A 19,477-nucleotide genomic window follows, 5' to 3' on the forward strand; every position below is an offset into this window, starting at 1 on the left:
ACCACACCAAGGATACTAAGGGGTAGACCCTGTGAGGAGAAGCAGTGACACCCTCCCTGTTATCCCATACATCCCCAAAGCGTCTGGATCAAGTTGAGGAACCTCATCTACAGCAGAAGAATCAATAATGGTGAATGTATAGCATTAAGCTGGATTCTTGTAAGTCCTAGCATCTCTGACAGGCAGGGCAGCCAGGGGTGAGCTAGAATCAGCACATTTCTCAAGGGCAGCCACCCTAGAAGATACACCCAAGATAAGTTTAGCTGAGAAGGCATGCAAGCCTCACCCCCCATCACTGCAGTTGGCAGTGCAAGTAGCTTTTTCCTGCTCAAGAGTGTCAGTTCATGTGATCAGGACCCACACATTAGAAGACTGATCCTCCTCCTCTGAGGAGGGAAAAAAAGAAACATGGACTTGATGAGCAGGAGGGCACTTAAACACTTTCCCACCAGACTTTTGGACCCTCTTTGGTATTTTGTTAAAATGTGTAAAATAGGCTTATTAATTCCTTATAGAACATTAATTGTAAAAACTCCATTTGTATAGATGAGGTTTGGTGACAGCCTGCCTATGTATACCACCAAGGGTCTGTAAGACTCTCACTCATTGTCAGAATTGGTGAGAAAGGCGGTATAGAAATACTATATAATGATGATGATGATGATGTTTAAGACATAGATTCTAAGAAAATGTGGAATCTGTAAGTGCACCAGCTGTGAACTGAACATTAGCCAAAGCAAACCATGCTATGAATACCATGTAATATGTGCTTTGAACTTATACTCTAAGCTTTCAATCATGGCAATGTCTTACACATAGAGTTGCTTCTCAGCTTAAATTTTCAAACGCTGAAGCCATAAATCTTACACACAAAAACCTAACTAGTAGAGCTCCTTGGAGAAGTGCCTGTAATTATATTTGCAATTGTGATTGAGAACTTAGTTCTCATGATGGTTCTTTCATATGTTTACCCAGGGACAATACCTGGCAATGCATTAGCAGATGTATAGACCTGAAAGCTAACAATTCTCTGCATGCCTCTACTTCCTAGTTGTGTTGGGCTCCTGAGACCATGTCTCTAGGAGCACCAAACATATTAATAACCAGCTGTCCCAGGATGACAACTTCTAGCTGCCATCGTAGACAGAGCTGTTTAGGGCTACAACATGAAAAGAATAGGTGGACTTTTCAATAAATCTTCATCGGCGGTTGGATAGGAATAATACTTCAATATGGCTTGAGAATAAGGTGCTTCTGGAAATTCAAATATACATGAAGATAAATAGTAAGTAATTTGTACATGTTCAATTTTAGTGATTCTTGAGTAGTTTTGCAATGGAACTCAACATCCTGAGTTCAGCAGTGCTGTAACATAAGGTGCTCCAAGACTGTAACCATATCTTCTTTTTCCTCTTCATTATCAGTTTGGTTTTTTAAAAAACAGATATGTATTATAATTTTACATGAGAAATCAGTCTTTGTTCTCCCTTTATTTAAGACGAAATGAGACTATTCAGCAAGCTGCACATGAAAATCATGTGAAAAACAATGAACATACTTTGTTTTGTCTCAGGATTGTGTGTCATTGGAGGGAAATGGAATGTAAAGAATGAAGAAAGGTTGGATCCCTCTGGAAAGATGCACAAATCAAATGCCCATAACCAGATGAGGCCTTGGACATTCTATCATATATTGCATGCTTTGTTGTATCCATAAAGTCTTGGGGGATAAAAAGAGGGACATTCTTTTTCTGCCAATATTGGAAATGGGAATACAGAGGGCATCAAGTTGTGAAGGGTGCACAGATATCAGAGAAACCTCTTGGCCAGTGTGATCGCTGAAACTGCCACTCTGTTGGCTATTCACCATCAGAGCTGAGGTAAGGATGCCATGGAGGTCTCAGTGCAAAGCATTGCTTTTGGGTTCTCAAGAAACCTGGCACCAAACAGTGAAGTGGGGGATATTCTAGGAGATATTCTATATTCTATAAGAAATATATTTCTATAAGAAATAGTCAGATATTCTAGGAAATATCGGGCAGCCATGAAATCATCATTCATCATCATCAACAACATTTTACTAAATCAGTATATGAGCATTGACAGTTTCCATCTGTTTCCGTCTACAGTATGAAGCAGACCAAGTGCAAAATGTCCAATGAAACTTCAGCATCTGGGTTCCTGCTCTTGACCTTTTCAGATGTTCAGGAATTGCAGCTTCTACATTTTGGGGCCTTCCTGCTGTTGTACTTGGGGATTGTCTCAGGGAACCTTCTCATCATCTCTGCAATAGCTCTTGACCGCCTCCTACACAGCCCCATGTACTTCTTTTTAATGAATCTGGCCATTCAAGACGTTGGGTTTGTTTCGGTCATTATCCCTAAATCCATGGCCAATTCCCTAATGAATACCAGGTACATATCTTATTCTGGATGTGTTGCTCAAGTCCTCTTCTTTGTCTTCTTTTTAGCATCCAATTTTGCCCTTCTCACAGTCATGGCTTATGACCGGTATGTAGCTATTTGCAACCCATTAGAGTATGAAATGATCATGAACAGGAATGCTTGTCTGCAAATAATTGCTATTGTATGGATTACTGGTTTTCTCTATTCAGTGTTGCACACCACTGGCACTTTTGCAAGCCCTTTCTGCTCCAACGTTGTCAACCAGTTCTTCTGTGAAATCCCTCAATTACTGAAGCTTGCCTGTTCTGACTTATACTTAGTGGAAATGGGAGTTCTTGTAGTCAGCATTTTCATGTGTTTAGGCTGCTTTATTTTCATTGTTCTTTCTTATGTGCACATCTTCAGTGCAGTGCGGAAGATCCGTTCTGTGCACGGAAGAAGAAAAGCCTTCTCAACTTGCCTTCCCCACCTCATTGTTTTCTCCACATTTTTGTGTAGTGCAGTTTTTGCTTACCTGAGACCTTCTCCTGACAATCCATCACATCTTGATATAGCAATAACTATTCTGTATTCTGTGGTTCCACCCATGCTGAATCCAGTGATCTACAGCATGAGAAACAAGGAGATCAAAAATGCTGTGCTACGACTGCTGGGTTTCAGAGCATCTAAGAATATAGTGTAGAAGAGGCAATTGGACATTTTGGTGAGGCTACAGAACTGAGTGCTTCCTTCTCCCTTTCCAGTTAGTCAGTTTTGGTTGACGATGAGGACACATCCGTGAAGCTGTGAAATGGATCTTCTTAGGGATCCTGGACTGTGACACTGTCAGAAATGGATTTGGTGTGTTCACTGGTTTTCAGAACCACTACAAATAAAAACCAAGGTGCCCATAATTTTTTTTTTTTTTCATTGATTTCGCCTTGAAAAGAAATGTGCTAGAATTGAAATCCATTTCTCCATTCATATCTGTTCAGAAATTGTAGTTTATAGGAGAACTGGGGAATTAAATCCTTAGGAATTGTGATTTTCTTAGAAAAGTGTGTGATGCATTCCGATGAAAGGAGGAGTGGACAATGTGTTCTGATTGAAGAGTGGATATCAGACTCCAGCAAATACAAAGGTCTGGGATACTTTTAGCCTGCCTGAAATTATAGCAAGTTTAAAACTTCCCTCTGAAACTTCAGGTGTTTGCAATCATATTTTTTCCTCAAATATACATTGTCCACCTACTTTTGGGTCACCCTGTATACATATATATATATATATATAATTTCTTCATTGGGCTGTTTAGATCAGGGGTGCTCACACTTTTTTGGCTCGAGAGCTACTTTGAAACCCAGCAAGGCCCGGAGATCTACCAAGGGGGAAGGAAGCATCTGACAGACACCCCCTTTAATGTATGGAGCCCCTGCTGGAGTCTAGTCAGTTTCGTCAATTTTGTTGCTGCATGCCTGAAGAGCAGCTAAAGTGTCAGTTTCAGTTTAGTGTCAGCTAAATATGTCAGTTTTGTATAGTCACTAGACGAAACTGACATATTAACAGTTTGGAGAGACAGGGCTCCGCGATCTACTCATTTTGCCTCGCGATCTACCGGTAGATCGTGATCCACCTATTGAGCACCCCTGGTTTAGATTATGTCAAAACAATCCAGAACCTTTCAAGTGGCTCAGAAAATTCACTGTCTGTTTCAGGTGATGAGGATTTAGAAGTTCCTATTTGAGATCACAATTTAAATAAGGATAATGTTCCACAATGTTCTTTAGCTGAGTCCCACCGATATGTGGCATGGTGCACAAGTTCCCGTCTTTTGGTGGAAGTGGGTAGCCTCTCCAGGCAGGCGAGCTGCGCGCTCTGCACGTCACTCCAGAGGGCAGTAGATGCGGCCCCCCGAGTGGTGACAGTGGGGGTGGGCCATTGCGCGCTCTGCCTGCTGCGCTCTAGGGAGCTGCGGGCTCACATGCCCCCAGGTGGCGGCTTCTGGGTCCCCGTGGGTCCATGAGGGGTGGCTGACGCCTGTGGTGGGCAGCCGGCCTGTGGCCCTTGCCTGGGGTGGGCCATTGCATGCTCTGCCCACCGCACTCTGGGGAGCTGCGGGCTTGTGCGCCCCCAGATGGCAGCTGCTGGGTCCCCGTGGGTCCGTGAGGGGTGGCTGACACCTGTGATGGGCAGCTGACCCATGGCCCTTGCCTGGGGGACCAGCTTGGGGGTGCATTGCAGCGACCATTGGGGGGTGCCTTGTGGCACGGTGCCATTTTGTGGCTCCCTAACCTCCCGGCAGCCATTTGGAGCAACTTCAAAGCCCCTGGGTCTTTCTTTTGCTAGGGTTGGGTGGAACTCCAGTGGGCATCTGGCAAGCATGGTGGGGCAAGACGGCGTCGTGGATGGTGTGCTGCGGCTGTCTCTACTGTGATCGTGCCCTTATAGGACAATTGTATCCTCCAGTTAAAAGCAAGAACACAGGGGGGTGGTGGGCCCCTTACTGTACAGTCATTGGGGGTGTTGACATGGGGAAGAGGGTCCAGAAGTCGGGCAGTAAGGTCGCCAAGAAACCAGTCCCAGTACGGCCCCCCCTCCCCTCCCTCCTCATCGGATGATGAGGAGCAAATGGCGGAGTTGCGGGCCTTTATGTCCCGCTATGATGCCAGACAAAGGGAAAAGGCTCTTTGGAAGGTGGGGCAGGGGGATGGGGGCTCCAGCTCTGGGATAGTCCCTGGGCCTCATAGGTCAGTTAGGAAAACTAAAGTGGCCTCTCTCCCTCCCCAGCAGGTCTCCACCCTAGGTGATGGGCATGTCATAGTCGATGAGGGTGACACGCAGGAAAGCAGCTATCCTGATATGGAGGTTGTTTGTCCAATTAAGAGGCTTCGGCCACAGGCCTATAGTGTCAGCGGTGGGCAAGGTGAGACAGGGTATGACTTTGCCCAAAATCCTGAGCCAGTGTGGGATGAGTGGGAGGGCCATCCTTGGGCCCCTAGCTGGGCTGCCCCAGATCAGCCCTGGTCTCCTTCTTTTTGGCAGGGTCCTAGCTACCCACAGTACCCTTGGGCCCCTGGTTGGGCATATCCCTACCCCAAATCTGGACCCAAGGCCCGAAGAACACCCCCCCCTTATTGCCAATACCCTGCTGTGCCCAAACCTGATTTGGAACAGCAGGATTTGGACTGGGGGGTTGATTCTCTGGGATTAGTGGAGGAGAGGGAGAAACCTAAGTTTTTGTATGGAATCATAGCCATCCCTCTGTGTTCTCACCTCACCTTATCTGTCAAGGAGAAGATATGGCGAGGTGACTTCATGGATATGTTCAGTCTCCTGCATATTGAGCCCAAGCCCACCCCCAAAGTGGGCGACCCTGTGCGTGACAAGGAAACCGTTAGGCAGAGGAAGATAGACAAAAATTGGAACAATTGCCTGAATGGGTTCATTGTCTATTCTGGGGTCACAGTCCAGTTGCACCCAAAAAAGGCGGGGAAGCTGTTTAAATACCTGGACATCATTCATCACGCTTTTCGCAATCATGCTGGTGTGGCTTGGATGGCTTACGACCATCATTTTCGCATCAGGGCCTCACAGGACCCAGCTCTGGACTGGACCGTACCCCAGTGGGAACTCTGGGTGCAGTTGGTTCTGCCTGTCAGGGCGACACTGGGGGATAGGGTGGACAGCGGGCATTTGATTGCCCGTTCCGAGCCCGAACAACCTACAGAACCAGGGGGTGCGCAGTGGGTTCAGAACCCTCGTGCATGTTTCCAGTTCAATGCCATGGGGAAATGTAGTAGGCAGGGATGCTTGTATTCCCATGGCTGCAGCATGTGTGGTTCCAAGCACCCGGTCACGAAATGCCCACGGCTCAGTGGTCCACGGCAGGGTTTCCGCCCCTTCCAGGGGAAAAGGTCCGGGGGTGCACCCGCAACAGAGGTTAGCAAGGGGCCCAACGCAGATTAAGATTTTCTACTTAGTTAATGGCTGCAATACTGTAATGATCGTTTTGCAGCCAGACTGTTGTTAGAGGGTTTTCAGTTTGGGTTGGGTTTTCATTTTGAAATGGGTTATTACGTGGATAGGGCTTTGCAATTTCTGCGGTGTTCAGTTCATTTTTGGAATGGACTGTGCGCTTTAGAGCGGGGTTGCAATCCACTGCCCACTATTTTGCATGGGCTGAGCGTGGAGTTTAGTGCCATGTGTTCCTTAGCCTTTGAGTCCCTGCTGTTCGAGCAGTGACTCTGGTAATGTTCAATGGGGCTTTTCACCCGGGTAAGGGTTTGTTTGGTCACAACTTGCCCCCACTGACAGAGTCCTTCAGTGGAGTGACTGTATTTTAAGGCCTGGGAGCTTGTCCCTCCACTTGGAGGTGTCCAAAACGGACCAGTTGGGGTGTGGGCACTGGGAAGTGGGTTCAGCTAAAACAGGCTCTGATCTGTCATGGAACAGTACTGCTTCTTGACTCCTGCAGGAGTGGGCTCGCTGTTTCGCCATAGGGATCGTTCCCCCCCCCCTCACTTTATCAGTTTCAGGCCATTTTTAAAAGAGCGTTGGCTCAGTCAGGTCTGAGACCTGAACTTTTGGGCTTCACCCAGGGCATTAGGCCCACGTTTGGTAATGGAAGGGCCATGAAGGCTCCATGTGCAGCGCCATGTTGGCGTGTGCAGCGCCATGTTGGTGTGATGTGTAGGTGCCATGAAGGCTCCATGGGTAGCGCCATGTTGGCATGTGCAGTGCCATTTGGCGTGATGTGCAGGTACTGTGTAAGCTCCATGTGCAGCACCAGGATTGGCATGATGTGTAGGTGCCGGACCAGGTCACCGACCGTGACTGGCCATTTGGGGTATTAGCACAAGGTTAGAGGACTGTGTCATTCCTCTTTACTCTTGCTTTATTCTGAGTAGGTCAGTGAGCTTACCTCACGATGTGCTTCTTTTTCCAACAGGTCCGCGAGGGAGGTGCCCAGCCAGGGTCTTAATCTGCGGACACTCCATAGTTTTTTGGGCACGGAAGCACGCCATGTCATCCAGTTTCGGCTCTCAGCTGGTGCTGGGTGATGTTGCTCACATTGACTGGTTGGCCAAGAGGGGTATGTGTTGGGGTCAGTTTTTCCCAGCCATTTTGGAGTTCATTGCACTCAACCCCCTGCCACAGGTAATCGTGGTCCACTTGGGCGAGAATGACTTGGGCCGGAGGACGTCCATGTCCTTGAGGCTCCAGGCCCGCAGGGATTTTACCTTGTTAGATAGTCAGTTCCCTGGGATTGCTATCCTGTGGTCTGACATGCTGCCTAGGAGTGTCTGGCGGTGGGCACGTTGTGCTAAAAGAGTCGACGTGGCCCGCAAAAGGGTCAACTCTTACCTGGGCAGGGTCGTCACGAAGCTCGGGGGAGTGGTTATCCATCATCCTGGAATTTGTTTTGGGGATGCTGCTCTTTATCATGGCAATGGAGTACATCTTTCTCCTATGGGATGTGGGCTCTTTTTAACAGATTTGCAACAGGGCTTGAAACTCTTTTTGGGTGCAGGGAAGGCCAAGTGCTAGACTGACCTCCCCTTGTGGCGGTAGATGTGCGGGGTGGGTAGGCAGAAGACCTTCTCGGTGTCCAATCTAAGTCAGCAAGGACAGGGGTGAACCAGAACCGCTCTCAAGATGCTTGACCGGCTCGGGGAGGCAGGCTGGCTAGCCCCTTGTCTGAACTTGGGGGCCTTGCGGGGGTGACCTGAAGGCATAGCAGTTCAGCTGACTTACGCTCTTCAGGCAACGGTGAAAGGTGGGCTTAATAACAATTGAGCTCCGCCTGGAGTCGGGTGGACGCCCTATGAGATTGGGGGACATAGACGGCTAGGGCCATTTCCCCCACTTAGAACCCCGCACTTAGGATGGGTATTGTTTACCCTGTTTTGCCTTGTTGCTTTTGTTGTAATTCAATAAAGTGGCCCATTTTAATCCCATACCTGTTGTCGGCTGTATTTATTTGGGGAATGCATGGTAATCCCTTTCCTTCAAATTAAAACTGAGAGAAATAGCTTTCAATAAAAGATCTTAGCTTTATTCAGAAAGAACAAAGATAGCAATATTGCATACAAAGGAGTAATAAAGATACTTTTTTTGCCCTAAAAAAGAATAAGATGTACCTGCCTTAGAGCCCAATCCTGAGTTGTACTTGCCTGCTTACCGCTGGTGCACATTGTCACAAATATGCCGTAAGGCACATTTATGGGGCTTAGCACTGGCCCAGCACTGGAGCTTGTCCTCTTGGCTTGACACAGGACTCAGTCTCTCTGTGCCCACTTGATAGTGGCACAGAATCTTGTAGCCCCATTGCGGGGCTACTTTCCTTATGCAGGGGAAGGGGATGAATGTCCCCTTCTCCCAAGGAAGCAGCAGTAGCTGCCCAGCACACTCAGGGTGCCAGGTAGTCATTTTGGTGGCGCGACAGCTCTGCGGTGCCGGGCAGCTCAGGATTTGGCTGTTATGGTGATTACGTTTAATGCAGAGTGCATTTGGTATGCCCGAGGAAAGGGAAGGGGGGACAGGTTTCCAGCAGTCCCAGTTCTTCTAACCCATCTTCTAGCAACCAGAGACAGGGAGAGAGGGGGGTGGGGAAGGGAGTTTTCATCACAGTATATATCTACCTATATTTTTCAGAAGATCAGGAGGTCCTTTAAGCAGCAGGTAGAAACTCTGTCCTGTCACAACAAGAGTGACAAAATCAACTGACTTAAACCTTTTTCTTTCTAGCCTTCTTCCCTTCTTCTATGCTACCCTTCCCCAAGCACAACCAAAAGCCGCTAACCCCACACATGCTGGTCAGTTTTTTCTTGCATGTGCCTCCTTGGAACTTGCTCAATCGCCCAGAAAAGGAGCTTTATCTCTTCTTTCCCTACGGATTAGCATGTGGATTTCCTGAAAGGCCTTTCTCTGCATTGACTTAGTCTTGGCCATCTAGCCCTAGATTCCCACAACACTTTGCACACAGACTTGGTGTTCAGCACAGCTTTGCTACTGTACCATAAAACCTGCTCCCATCTCATATGCAGAGAAGTTGATGACATGCTTAGTGCCTCTGAAATTTCTCTGCTGTGGGTATATGTGCATGGCGCATACATGCATTACAATGCTCCTTCCGTACATTTCTATTATCATCCCCACAATAAATATTGTATTGCTGCACTGTCTCCTTCACTCCTTCTTCCTTCCCCACTAAACCCTTGCTGAGTTATGCCATTGGCCACAGCACACGGTTCCAGCAGATGGAATCAATGTCCTCTGTCTGTGCATACTAACATGTGTTCTGAAATGCAGACCCAGTAACATTATTTTCAGGAGCCATGAGAATAACTGGTTGGCAACCTTCAGTCTTGAAAGACTATGGTATAAGCCTACAGCACCAGGTATTCCCAGGCGGTCTCCCATCCAAGTACTAACCAGGCCTGACCCTGCTTAGCTTCCCAGATCAGATGAGATCGGGCATGTGCAGGGTAACAGTTGGAGAATAACTGCAACAATTTGAAAGTCAGTTTCTTGCTGCTGGTTGGCAGTGTTGTCCCATCCCCCCCACCCCTTGGGTGAGTAGTGTTTATGTCATCTTCCAGGTACCGAGAAAGTAGACCATTTAAAACTGGCTGGTAGTTACAGCCACAAAGCATTTTGCTCCCTCAAAATCATGTGGAAATATGGTGACATCATGATGTCATGTCACCTTCATATATTGAATTTTAGGTGTGTAGACTTTTAAAAAGTCAGTACTGTGCCCACGTGCAAAGGAGGAAGAGTGCTGGGTGCTGGTGCCCTAAGAAGCCTTTGAGACCACCCAGCTCCCATCCCTCCTCCAGTTGCTGCACCAGGGAGGAAACTCTCCTGTTCCAAGCCATGCCAAACAAGCCCTAATCTCGCTGCTTGCATTGCGGCAGCAGCATACTATGTAGTTTGCTCTAAACCAGTGTTCTTCAACCTGTAGGTTGTGATGCCAAGGGAATCGTGAAGTCTCATTTGGAGTTCATGGCAACCTTTCAAAGCCTGTCACTTACAGAAACAAAAATGACTTCACTCACATGTATTTTACACAATTATCCACATGCGCAAAGGGGGGGAAGGGGACCCAGAGAGGGAGCAGAATTGGCAGGTGGGCCCTCAATTTATTCGTTTGTTTGTTTGTTTCTTTGGGTTGTGGCATGAAAAATGTTGAAGAGCATTGCTCTAAACTTTAAAAAAGGGCAATAGGATATACCCAGAGTTGATTGTCAATTTATGGCCCAATCTATTTGAGCAGCAATTTTCATGCTTTTCATATCACGGCACACTGATGAGATGCTACAATGGTCAAGGTACACCATAAATTTTTTAGTGATATATTGGATCATTTTTTTTTAAAAAAGAGTATTGATAAAGGCTTAAACAACGGACCAAACATGAATACAAGCTTAAATGGAATAACACACCCAATCCCAAAAGCAGCTGACTGAAGAATGATAATGCTTATCCTCTCCCTCACACTCCCCCAATGATCTTCCTCTAGACTTTCACAGGACATCTGTGGACTATTCACAGCACATGGTGATACAGCACAGTGGTTGAAAATAGCTGCCATTGGGCTTCACTGCCAGCGGGCTGCACATTCTACTGGAGGCAACAGCTGCAAAAGGGCAGAAAAGCATGCTCTGGCAAAGCCCAAGTAGCGCACTGCTGGAGGACTGGCGGGATAGATCCAAGAGGACCTGCTGAAGCAGGAAAGATGGCAAGGGAGGCGGGAAGGGGGCAGGTAGGGTAGGGCAGGTTGGGGGAGAAATGGGGGACAGCGTGGCTCCCCTGTTCCGCCTTCTGTCTGCCATTGTAGACAGAACTTTTGAGGACTGCAAAATTAAAAGGACAGTTGGACTTCTCAATCAATCTTCTCCATTGCAAGATCCTACCCCCTTTTCTGCAGCCTCCCTGCCCACTTTTCATTGACTTCAGATACCAAAATTGCTAGTGCAGGTCCAAGGAGTCCCTTTGCAGTGGGGGAAGCTTCAGCAGAGGTAAGGGGTTTAAATCCTCCTTATCCATCCCCTCCTCCTGCTGGATACACTACTCCTGCTTTGGATATGGCTGCACTAGTGGAGAGGGGGATGATAGGATTAGACTGCTGAACATGTACATGCTTAAGCTATAAAACTCACACACACACACACACACACACACACACACACACACACACACACACACCTTTTTCTTCTACACATCTACCTAGGAACAGCAACTAGTTAAACATATTAACTGAAGTGAAGACAAGAAAGTTAACTGTTCTCTGTGTGTCTCTGATGATTTGCTGTATTGGTCTCCAGGGACCAAGTCTCCAGGAACACCAGACATGATGACATCTTTGCCTGCGTTGTAGACAAAACGTTGCAGAGTTGCATCATTAAAAAGGTTAGTTGGACTTCTTCATAGATTTCATTAGTGATTTGATACGGATCCAGTGCTATGAATGGGTTGGAGAAGAATGTGTGTATGGAAATTCCATATCCCTGAAGAAAAATAGTAAGTTGTATCTGTTTAACTGTACTGATACTTGAGCGGTTTCCTCATGGCCAAACACCTACATAACTCTATCATTTGTATGTAAGTAATATGGGCCAGATCCTATCCAATTTTCCAGTACTGCTGCAGTTGTGTCATTGGGGTGTGTGCAGTATCCTGTGGTGGAGGGGCAGTCACTGGGGGATCCTCAACTATGGCAACATTATTAACCCCCCCCCCCCGTTCCTTCCTCTCCATGATTCCACCCCTCACCAGGTTCTGGGGTTCACTTTAAAAGTCATCTAAGCCCAAAAACACTCAAACCTCCCACCTCCCCACATTAACTTCCAGCTCATTCCTCCTATTCAGCAAGCTGCAGGAACTTTGCATCCAAGCCAAACCATGAGAAGCATGCAGGAACCTTCCACCCATTTACCCCTCCCCCCATATGCAGCACATGCCCCATTGGCACAACTATGCCAATGCTGGTAAGTTGATTAGAATTGTGTCCCAAATCTTTCTATTCTGCCTAAATGGTGGAGTGGATTGTGAAAGCCAGAAAGGCTTCTGCAAATCACTTTGTGGAGAAAGGTTGGTGCAAAGGCTCTCTTGCAAAATGTGCAGATCTGTTTATTACAACAGCTGCATACAGCAGGCAGGAATTAAAGACACAAGTCACAAGATAACTTTCCTGCTGCCGAGCTAGATTGCTATACACCAAAGGTCCATGATCTGTTTGTGCATGATCTGTTCTGAGTATAAAATTAAGTTCCTTTGGGTTACACAATTTGAATTTTTGGAGTACAGTCTAATATCCCAGCCCCAGGACTGGGGTCCCCACACTACATGGAATGATTGAGCAGGAACGGGTAAAGACTAGACAAGGAACTCTCAGCTGTTGGCTATTCACCATCAGAGGGCAGGTTGTGGTGCTGTGGGCATTCCAGGGCTTTGCCTGGAGGTCTCAATAAATCCGGCACCAGTACTGAACTGGAGTTTTCAAATATTCTAGAAAATAAGTGAACAGATGAGAAATCATCACTTGTATCATCATCATCATAGTCATAAATGCGTTACTAAGTCAGGATGTAGTTGTTGACGGCTTCTGTTTCCTTCTACAGATTATAGCACACCAAATGCAAAATGTCCAACAAAACTTCAGTGTCTTCAGCATCTGGGTTCCTGCTCCTGCCATTCTCAGACGTTCGTGAATTCCAGATTCTACATTTTGTGGCGTTCCTGCTGTTGTACTTGGGGATTGCCTCAGGGAACCTTCTCATCATCGCTGCAATAGCTCTTGACCATCACCTACGCAGCCCCATGTACTTCTTTTTAATGAACTTGGCCATACAAGACGCTGGGCTTATCTCAATCTTTATTCCCAAATCCATGGCCAACTCCATCATGAACACCAGGTACATATCTTATTCTGGATGTGTGGCACAAGTCTTCTTGTACCTTTTCTTTACAGCATCTAATTTTTCCCTTCTCACAGTCATGGCATATGATAGATACGTTGCCATTTGCAGTCCTTTAGAATATGAATTGATCATGAACAGGGGTGCTTGTCTGCAAATAATTGCTATTGTATTGATTACTGGTTTTCTCTATTCAGTTTTGCACACCACTGGCACTTTTGCAAGTCCTTTCTGCTCGAACATCGTCAATCAGTTCTTCTGTGAAATCCCAGCATTAATTAAGCTCACCTGTTCTGACTTATACTTAGTGGAAATGGTTGTTGTTGTGTTAGGTATTTTCGCAGGTTTAGGCTGCTTTATTTTCATTGTCATAACTTATGTGCACATCTTCAGTGCAGTGCAGAAGATCCGTTCTGTGCACAGAAGAAGAAAAGCCTTCTCAACTTGCCTTCCCCACCTCATTGTTGTCTCCACATTTTTGTGTAGTGCAATTTTTGCTTACCTGAGACCTTCTCCTGACAATCCATCACATCTTGATATAGCAATAACTATTCTGTATTCTGTGGTTCCACCCATGCTGAATCCAGTGATCTACAGCATGAGAAACAAGGAGATCAAAAATGCTGTGCTACGACTGCTGGGTTTCAGAGCATCTAAGAATATAGTGTAGAAGAGGCAATTGGACATTTTGGTGAGGCTACAGAACTGAGTGCTTCCTTCTCCCTTTCCAGTTAATCAGTTTTAGTTGACGATGAGGACGCTTCCGTGAAGCTGTGAAATGGATCTTCTTAGGGATCCTGGACTGTGACACTGTCAGAAATGGATTTGGTGTGTTCACTGGTTTTCAGAACCAATACAAATGAAAACCAAGGTGCCCATAATTTTTTTCCATTCATTTCACCTTGAAAAGAAATATGCTAGAATGGAAATCCATTTCTCCATTAAGATCTGTTCAGAAATTGTAGTTTATAGGAGAATTGGGGAATTAAATCCTTAGGAATTGTGATTTTCTTAGAAAAGTGTGCGATGCATTCCGATGAAAGGAGAAGTGGACAATGAGTTCTGATTGAAGAGTGGATATCAGACTCCAGCAACTACAAAGGTCTGGGTTACTTTTAGCCTGCCTGAAATTATAGCAAGTTTAAAACTTCCCTCTAAAACTTCAGGTGTTTGCAATCATATTTTTTCCTGTAATTTACACTGTCCACCTACTTTTTGGGTCACCCTGTGTGTGTGTGTGTGTGTGTGTGTATATATAATTTCTTCATTGTGCTGTTTAGATTATGTCAAAAAATCCAGAATCTTTCAAGTGGCTCAGAAAATTCACTGCCTGTTTCAGGTGATGAGGATTTAGAAGTTCCAATTTTAGATCACCATTTAAATAAGGACAATGTTCTCCAATGTTCTTTTGCTGAGTCCCACTGGTATGTGGCATGGTGCAATGCCATTTGCTTGTTGCATGGTACAAGCCCCTCTTTGTGTGTGGTGTGTTGCTGTGTGCTTGCAGAGTGTGGCTTATCATGGCAGCATACAAATAGCAGTTGTTCTGGTCCCTGGTCATGAACTGGAGGATTAAGCCACAACCATCCCTCTGATCTGACCTACGAGCCTTGAATACTGGGGCATTGGCAGCATAACCTCAACCGCAGTTCAGCATTGTTACCAAAAGAGCGGACTTTAAGGGGAATTTTGCACAGCTCTGTTGGAACATGGGATCTTATGACTGGATAAACAAATTGGCATAACGCAGAGAATCCCTTTCCTTCAAAGAAAAAACTGAGAGAAATGCTCTTGGCGCCAATTTGGCATCAGCGGCCGATTACGCCCCTCCCCACCTCGTGCTTCCAGGCTGAGGCTTCTGCTACGATTGGTTATCGTGGCTGGGGGAGGCGGGGCCAGAGCGCCTGCCTGGAGCGTGTGCTCCGGCTGGGCTCAGTGCGCTCCTGGCCGTCAACGAGGGCAGACGCGTCCTCAGTTGGAGCAAACTGGGCGACTCACAGCCCTGCCAAGTGGATAGGCGTGCTTTGCTGCGAGGCAAGGGCGAGCAGGAGCAGGCAGGTGCAAGGCTGACGATGGGCTGTAGCGGCACGTTTTGGGCGGCCTGAGCAGCGAGGCTGAGGCGGTCTGGCAGGTAGTGGTCCCGCTGTGGAGGGCGTTGTCGCATGAGGCGCGTGAGTGCAGAGGAAGCTTTGCCAGTCCTCCATCCACCTTAGGGTCCAGAGAAGCGAAGCAGGCAGTGTGGGAGTGTCTGGTGAGCATGGCTTTTGCCTCATTCCCTGCTTTCGGTGCTTTCCGGCACTTGTATCCTCCAGTGAATTCTAGCACTCGGGGTGGGGGGACATTTCTCTTTCACACTCAAAATGGGTAAGAGAAGTCAAAAGAGGGGCAGGAAAGCCCCCAAGAGACCTGCACCCCCTCCTTCCCCTCCAGTTTTTTCTTTGGAAGGGGAGGAGGATTACAATGAGCTGAGGGCACTGTTAGCGTGCTTTGAGGCTAGAGAGAAGGAGAAAGTCCTTCGTGGTGCAGGAAAAGGAGATGGGGTGAGGTATCCAGTACAGCTACCCCGCTACGTAGGTCTACTAGGAAAGGGCACAGTGCCCGTCTCAGCTAGCTTTTGTCTTCCAGGAAGCGTGTTAGGGGCCAAGCGGTTGTTGATGTTCCAGAACCCTCCGCCCAAAGGGACCACACGCCCAAAGTAGAGATCACAGGTGCCACGCAGGTAGCGCAGAAGGGCGCACAACCGGCACTGAGTGCTTCAGGTGAGATGGCACTGGATGCAGGTGGCAGTATAGGAGCGATATGGGATGAGTGAGAAGGCTTCGCAGTTCCCTCCGCCGCCCTTGGGGCACAGTGGTGGCCCTGGTCTCAGTGGGGGGCGCCCAAACCATATTTCCCGGGGGTCTTATACCAGCAAGGAGCCCAGGACAGGCTGGCACAGGCTGCAGTGGCACCGGTTGGTGCGGCCACTCCCCCACCCCCTGTCTGGGCTCCTGGGGCACCAGGCTTGGCGGCTTCCTCCCCCTTGGGGAACTTGATGGGCCCCTTTGCCCACCCCCGGGGCGCCATTGGTAGGTTGCATGGAGCAGGTTGAGCATCCCAGGGTCTCCTATGGGGACGTGGCTCTCCCCTTGGGTTGTCACTTGGCTCTAGCAGTCAAAGAAAAGATCTGGAGAAGTGAATATTTGGACATGTTCAGCTTTCTGCAGATCGAACCAGAACCCATCCCGAAGTTGGGTGAGCCAGTTTGGGACCAGGAGATGATGAGGAAGCAGAAGTTTGACAAGAACTGGCCTAATTGGCTGAACGGTTTTGTCATTTACGCTTCTGTGCTGCTCCAGATGTATCGCAACCGAGCCCCTGCTTTGTTCAAGTACTTGGACATTGTGCACAGGGCATTCAGGTTCTTTCCTGGCACGGCCTGGATGGCTTATGACCACTATTTTAGGTTGTGTGCCGCGCATGATCCGGCATTGGATTGGTGTGTTCCACAATGGGAACTGTAGACACAGTTGGTCATCCCTTCCAGGCTGGCGTGGAGTGACCTCTCTGACAGCAGCCATCTTATTGCCAGGAATAAATCTGAATCCAGGAAGGCACCCAATGGTGCCGCATGGGTTCAAAACCTGTGAACGTGTTTTGAATTCAATGCCTCTGGAAAGTGCAGAAGGAACAACTGCACTTCCCTGCATGCATGCGGCTTGTGCGGGGCCAAGCACCCAGTGGCCTCCTGCCCTAAGCTGGGTGGGCCCTGGCAGGGCACTGTACAGCAGGCAGGGTGTAGCCGCAGGGGCGGCACTCCCTCTTTCCCTCGCCCAATAGCCAGGGGGGCCAACACCGATTAAGTTGCCCAGTTATGTTTATGGTTGGGCTCTTACCCCAACAAAGTTGCCACGGCACATTTGGTGGAGGGGTGTTCTTGGGGTTTTCGAATTCCAGCAGCAAGGCCCGTTGAGCCCATGTTGGCTGAGAATTTGCGTTCAGTTAAAGGGTTGGAGCATGTTATTAGGAAAAAGATTGCTAAAGCGGGAAGGGTGGTTGGACCTTTTCCGACCCTGCCTATTCATAACCTGCAGGTTTCTCCTTTGGGGGTAGTGCCCAAGAAATCCCCAGGGGAATTCCGGCTAATTCACCATCTCTCCTTCCCAGAGGGCAGCTCCGTGAACGATTGGATCCCCAGTGATCTGTGTTCCATTAGGTACACCTTGTTAGATCAAGCAGTGGGGCGGCTGCGGTCATGCGGCGTGGGCGTGCTAATGGCGAAGGCGGACATGGGTCCGCATTCCGCCTGTTGCCTGTCCATCCGGATAATTTCTGCCACCTGGGCTTTCGTTTCGAAGGTGCCTATTATGTTGACAGAGTGTTGCCTATGGGATGTGCTATTTCATGTGCCCATTTCGAGTGTTTCTGTACCTTCTTGGAGTGGGCAGTCCAGTTTCAGATGGGGCGAGTCACTTTCGCTCACTACCTCAATGATTTTCTTTTCATGAAACCGGCTGGTACTGGAACATGCGAAATGCTGCTCTCGACTTTTATCGCTCTGTGTGAGCAGCTGGGAGTCCCCCTGGCGCACGACAAGACCTAGGGTCCTGCCACTCAGTTGACATACCTAGGCATCGAGCTTGACACGGTTAACCAGTGCAGTAGGCTCCCAGAAGCCAAGCTGCAGCGACTGGTTGGTTTGCTTAGGCAGGCCCAAGTTGCCAAGAAAATGACTCTGAGGGAGCTTCAGGTGCTAGTAGGGCACCTCAACTTCGCCTGCCAGGTCGTGGCACAGGGGCGGGCCTTTTTGAGGTGCATGTGTGACTTAATGGCAGGACTGCGCAGGCCTTCCCACTGCATACGGGTCACTGCCGCCCTGTGAGGTGATGTGGCCATATGGCTCCGGTTTCTTGATCAATTTAATGGGGTTTCGTTTTGGAGAACACTGAGGTTGGTTGAGGCCAAGTTGCAGGTGCAATCTGATGCAGCAGGGGGTCAGGGGATTGGAGCCTATTATAGGGGTAGCTGGTACGCTGCCCGCTGGCCGAGTGAATGGGTGCAGGAGGGCATCACAAGGGATTTGACCTGTCTTGAGTTCTTTCCCATCCTGGTGGCCGTGCACTTATGGGCCCCCGAGTTTGCCAATTCTTCCATTCGCTTCTGGTGTGACAACAAGGCGATGGTCAGAATCATCAACAAGCAAACGTCTAAATTGCCCAGGGTTATGCGCTTGGTGAGAGCTTTTGTTCTCCAGTGCCTATCAGTTAATGTCCTCTTTTCTGCATGGCATGTTCCCGGGGTTCAAAACAGCATTGCCAACGCTCTCTCTCGTTTTCAGGAGGAGCATTTCAGGCAGCTGGCTCCAGAAGCACGTTTGGACCCAGAACCCATGCCTCTATGGCTGTGGAGCCTTGGCTCAGCACCGCCCAAAACATGATCTGGGCTTCCCTAGCAACCGCTACAAGGGACAGTTATAGGAAGAAGGTTCAGGAGTTTTTGGCTTTTTGCAGGCAGCAGTGTCTGGCGGATGCATGGCCTCTGCCGGTGAGCCACCTGATGAAGTTTGTGATTGCCCTTCGGAGTAGGGGGTTGTCAGCACGATTGATCTCAGTCTACTTGGCAGCTCTGTCTTTCCAGTCCAAGGCCTTGGGTTGGGTTGACAACACATCGGACTTTCGGGTTAAGCGGATGCTGGAAGGAATTAGGAGGAGCTGTCCCGTGCTCCCATATGCCCGGAAGGCGGTCACCCCAGGCCTGCTGCAGGGCCTATGTGCCAACTTCGGCCTGCATTGTGCATCGCGTTATGAGGCGATGCTGTTTAAGACTTGTAGCCTAGTATTGTTCTTTGAGGCCTCCTGCCCTAGCGAGGTGTTATCCATTTCTAAAGCCACCCCCAGGGACAGGACCTTGCGATGGGGCGATTGTCAGTTGGTTGTTAACCATGTTTCTCTGTTTTTAAGCTGCTCTAAGACCGACCAGCGAGGTAAAGGCCAGTGGGTCCACCTGAAAAGAGCTGCCGATGTTTATATCTTCCCGGTTCAGGCAGTTGTGGACTACCGCTGCGTGGTGCCCCGGGGGGACGGGCCGTTTTTTCGGCACCAGAATTCCTCACCCCTGACAGTGTATCAGTTCAGGGTGGTTTTTAATGCTGCTTTGCAGAGGCTTGGAATGGCAGCCAGGCAGTTTGGCCTGCATT

General features: G+C 48.3%; 1 protein-coding gene and 1 pseudogene across 1 annotated transcript; one reads left to right on the forward strand and one right to left on the reverse strand.

Moving 5' to 3' along the window:
- Window positions 1-2,129: 2,129 nt before the first annotated feature.
- Window positions 2,130-3,086, forward strand: LOC136654326 (olfactory receptor 14I1-like). Its single transcript, XM_066631288.1, has one exon. The coding sequence runs from the start codon at window positions 2,130-2,132 to the stop codon at window positions 3,084-3,086; it is 957 nt and encodes a 318-aa protein (XP_066487385.1).
- A 6,679-nt stretch (window positions 3,087-9,765) lies between these two features.
- LOC136655011 (5S ribosomal RNA) lies at window positions 9,766-9,882 on the reverse strand (annotated as a pseudogene).
- Between the last annotated feature and the right edge of the window lie 9,595 nt (window positions 9,883-19,477).

This window comes from Tiliqua scincoides, chromosome 5 (genome assembly GCF_035046505.1).
Source record: "Tiliqua scincoides isolate rTilSci1 chromosome 5, rTilSci1.hap2, whole genome shotgun sequence".
Taxonomy (NCBI): Eukaryota; Metazoa; Chordata; class Lepidosauria; order Squamata; family Scincidae; genus Tiliqua; species Tiliqua scincoides.

Excerpts from the sequence above, each read along its gene's own strand:
- LOC136654326 (XM_066631288.1), top strand. The coding sequence starts at position 2,130 with ATGAAGCAGACCAAGTGCAAAATGTCCAATGAAACTTCAGCATCTGGG.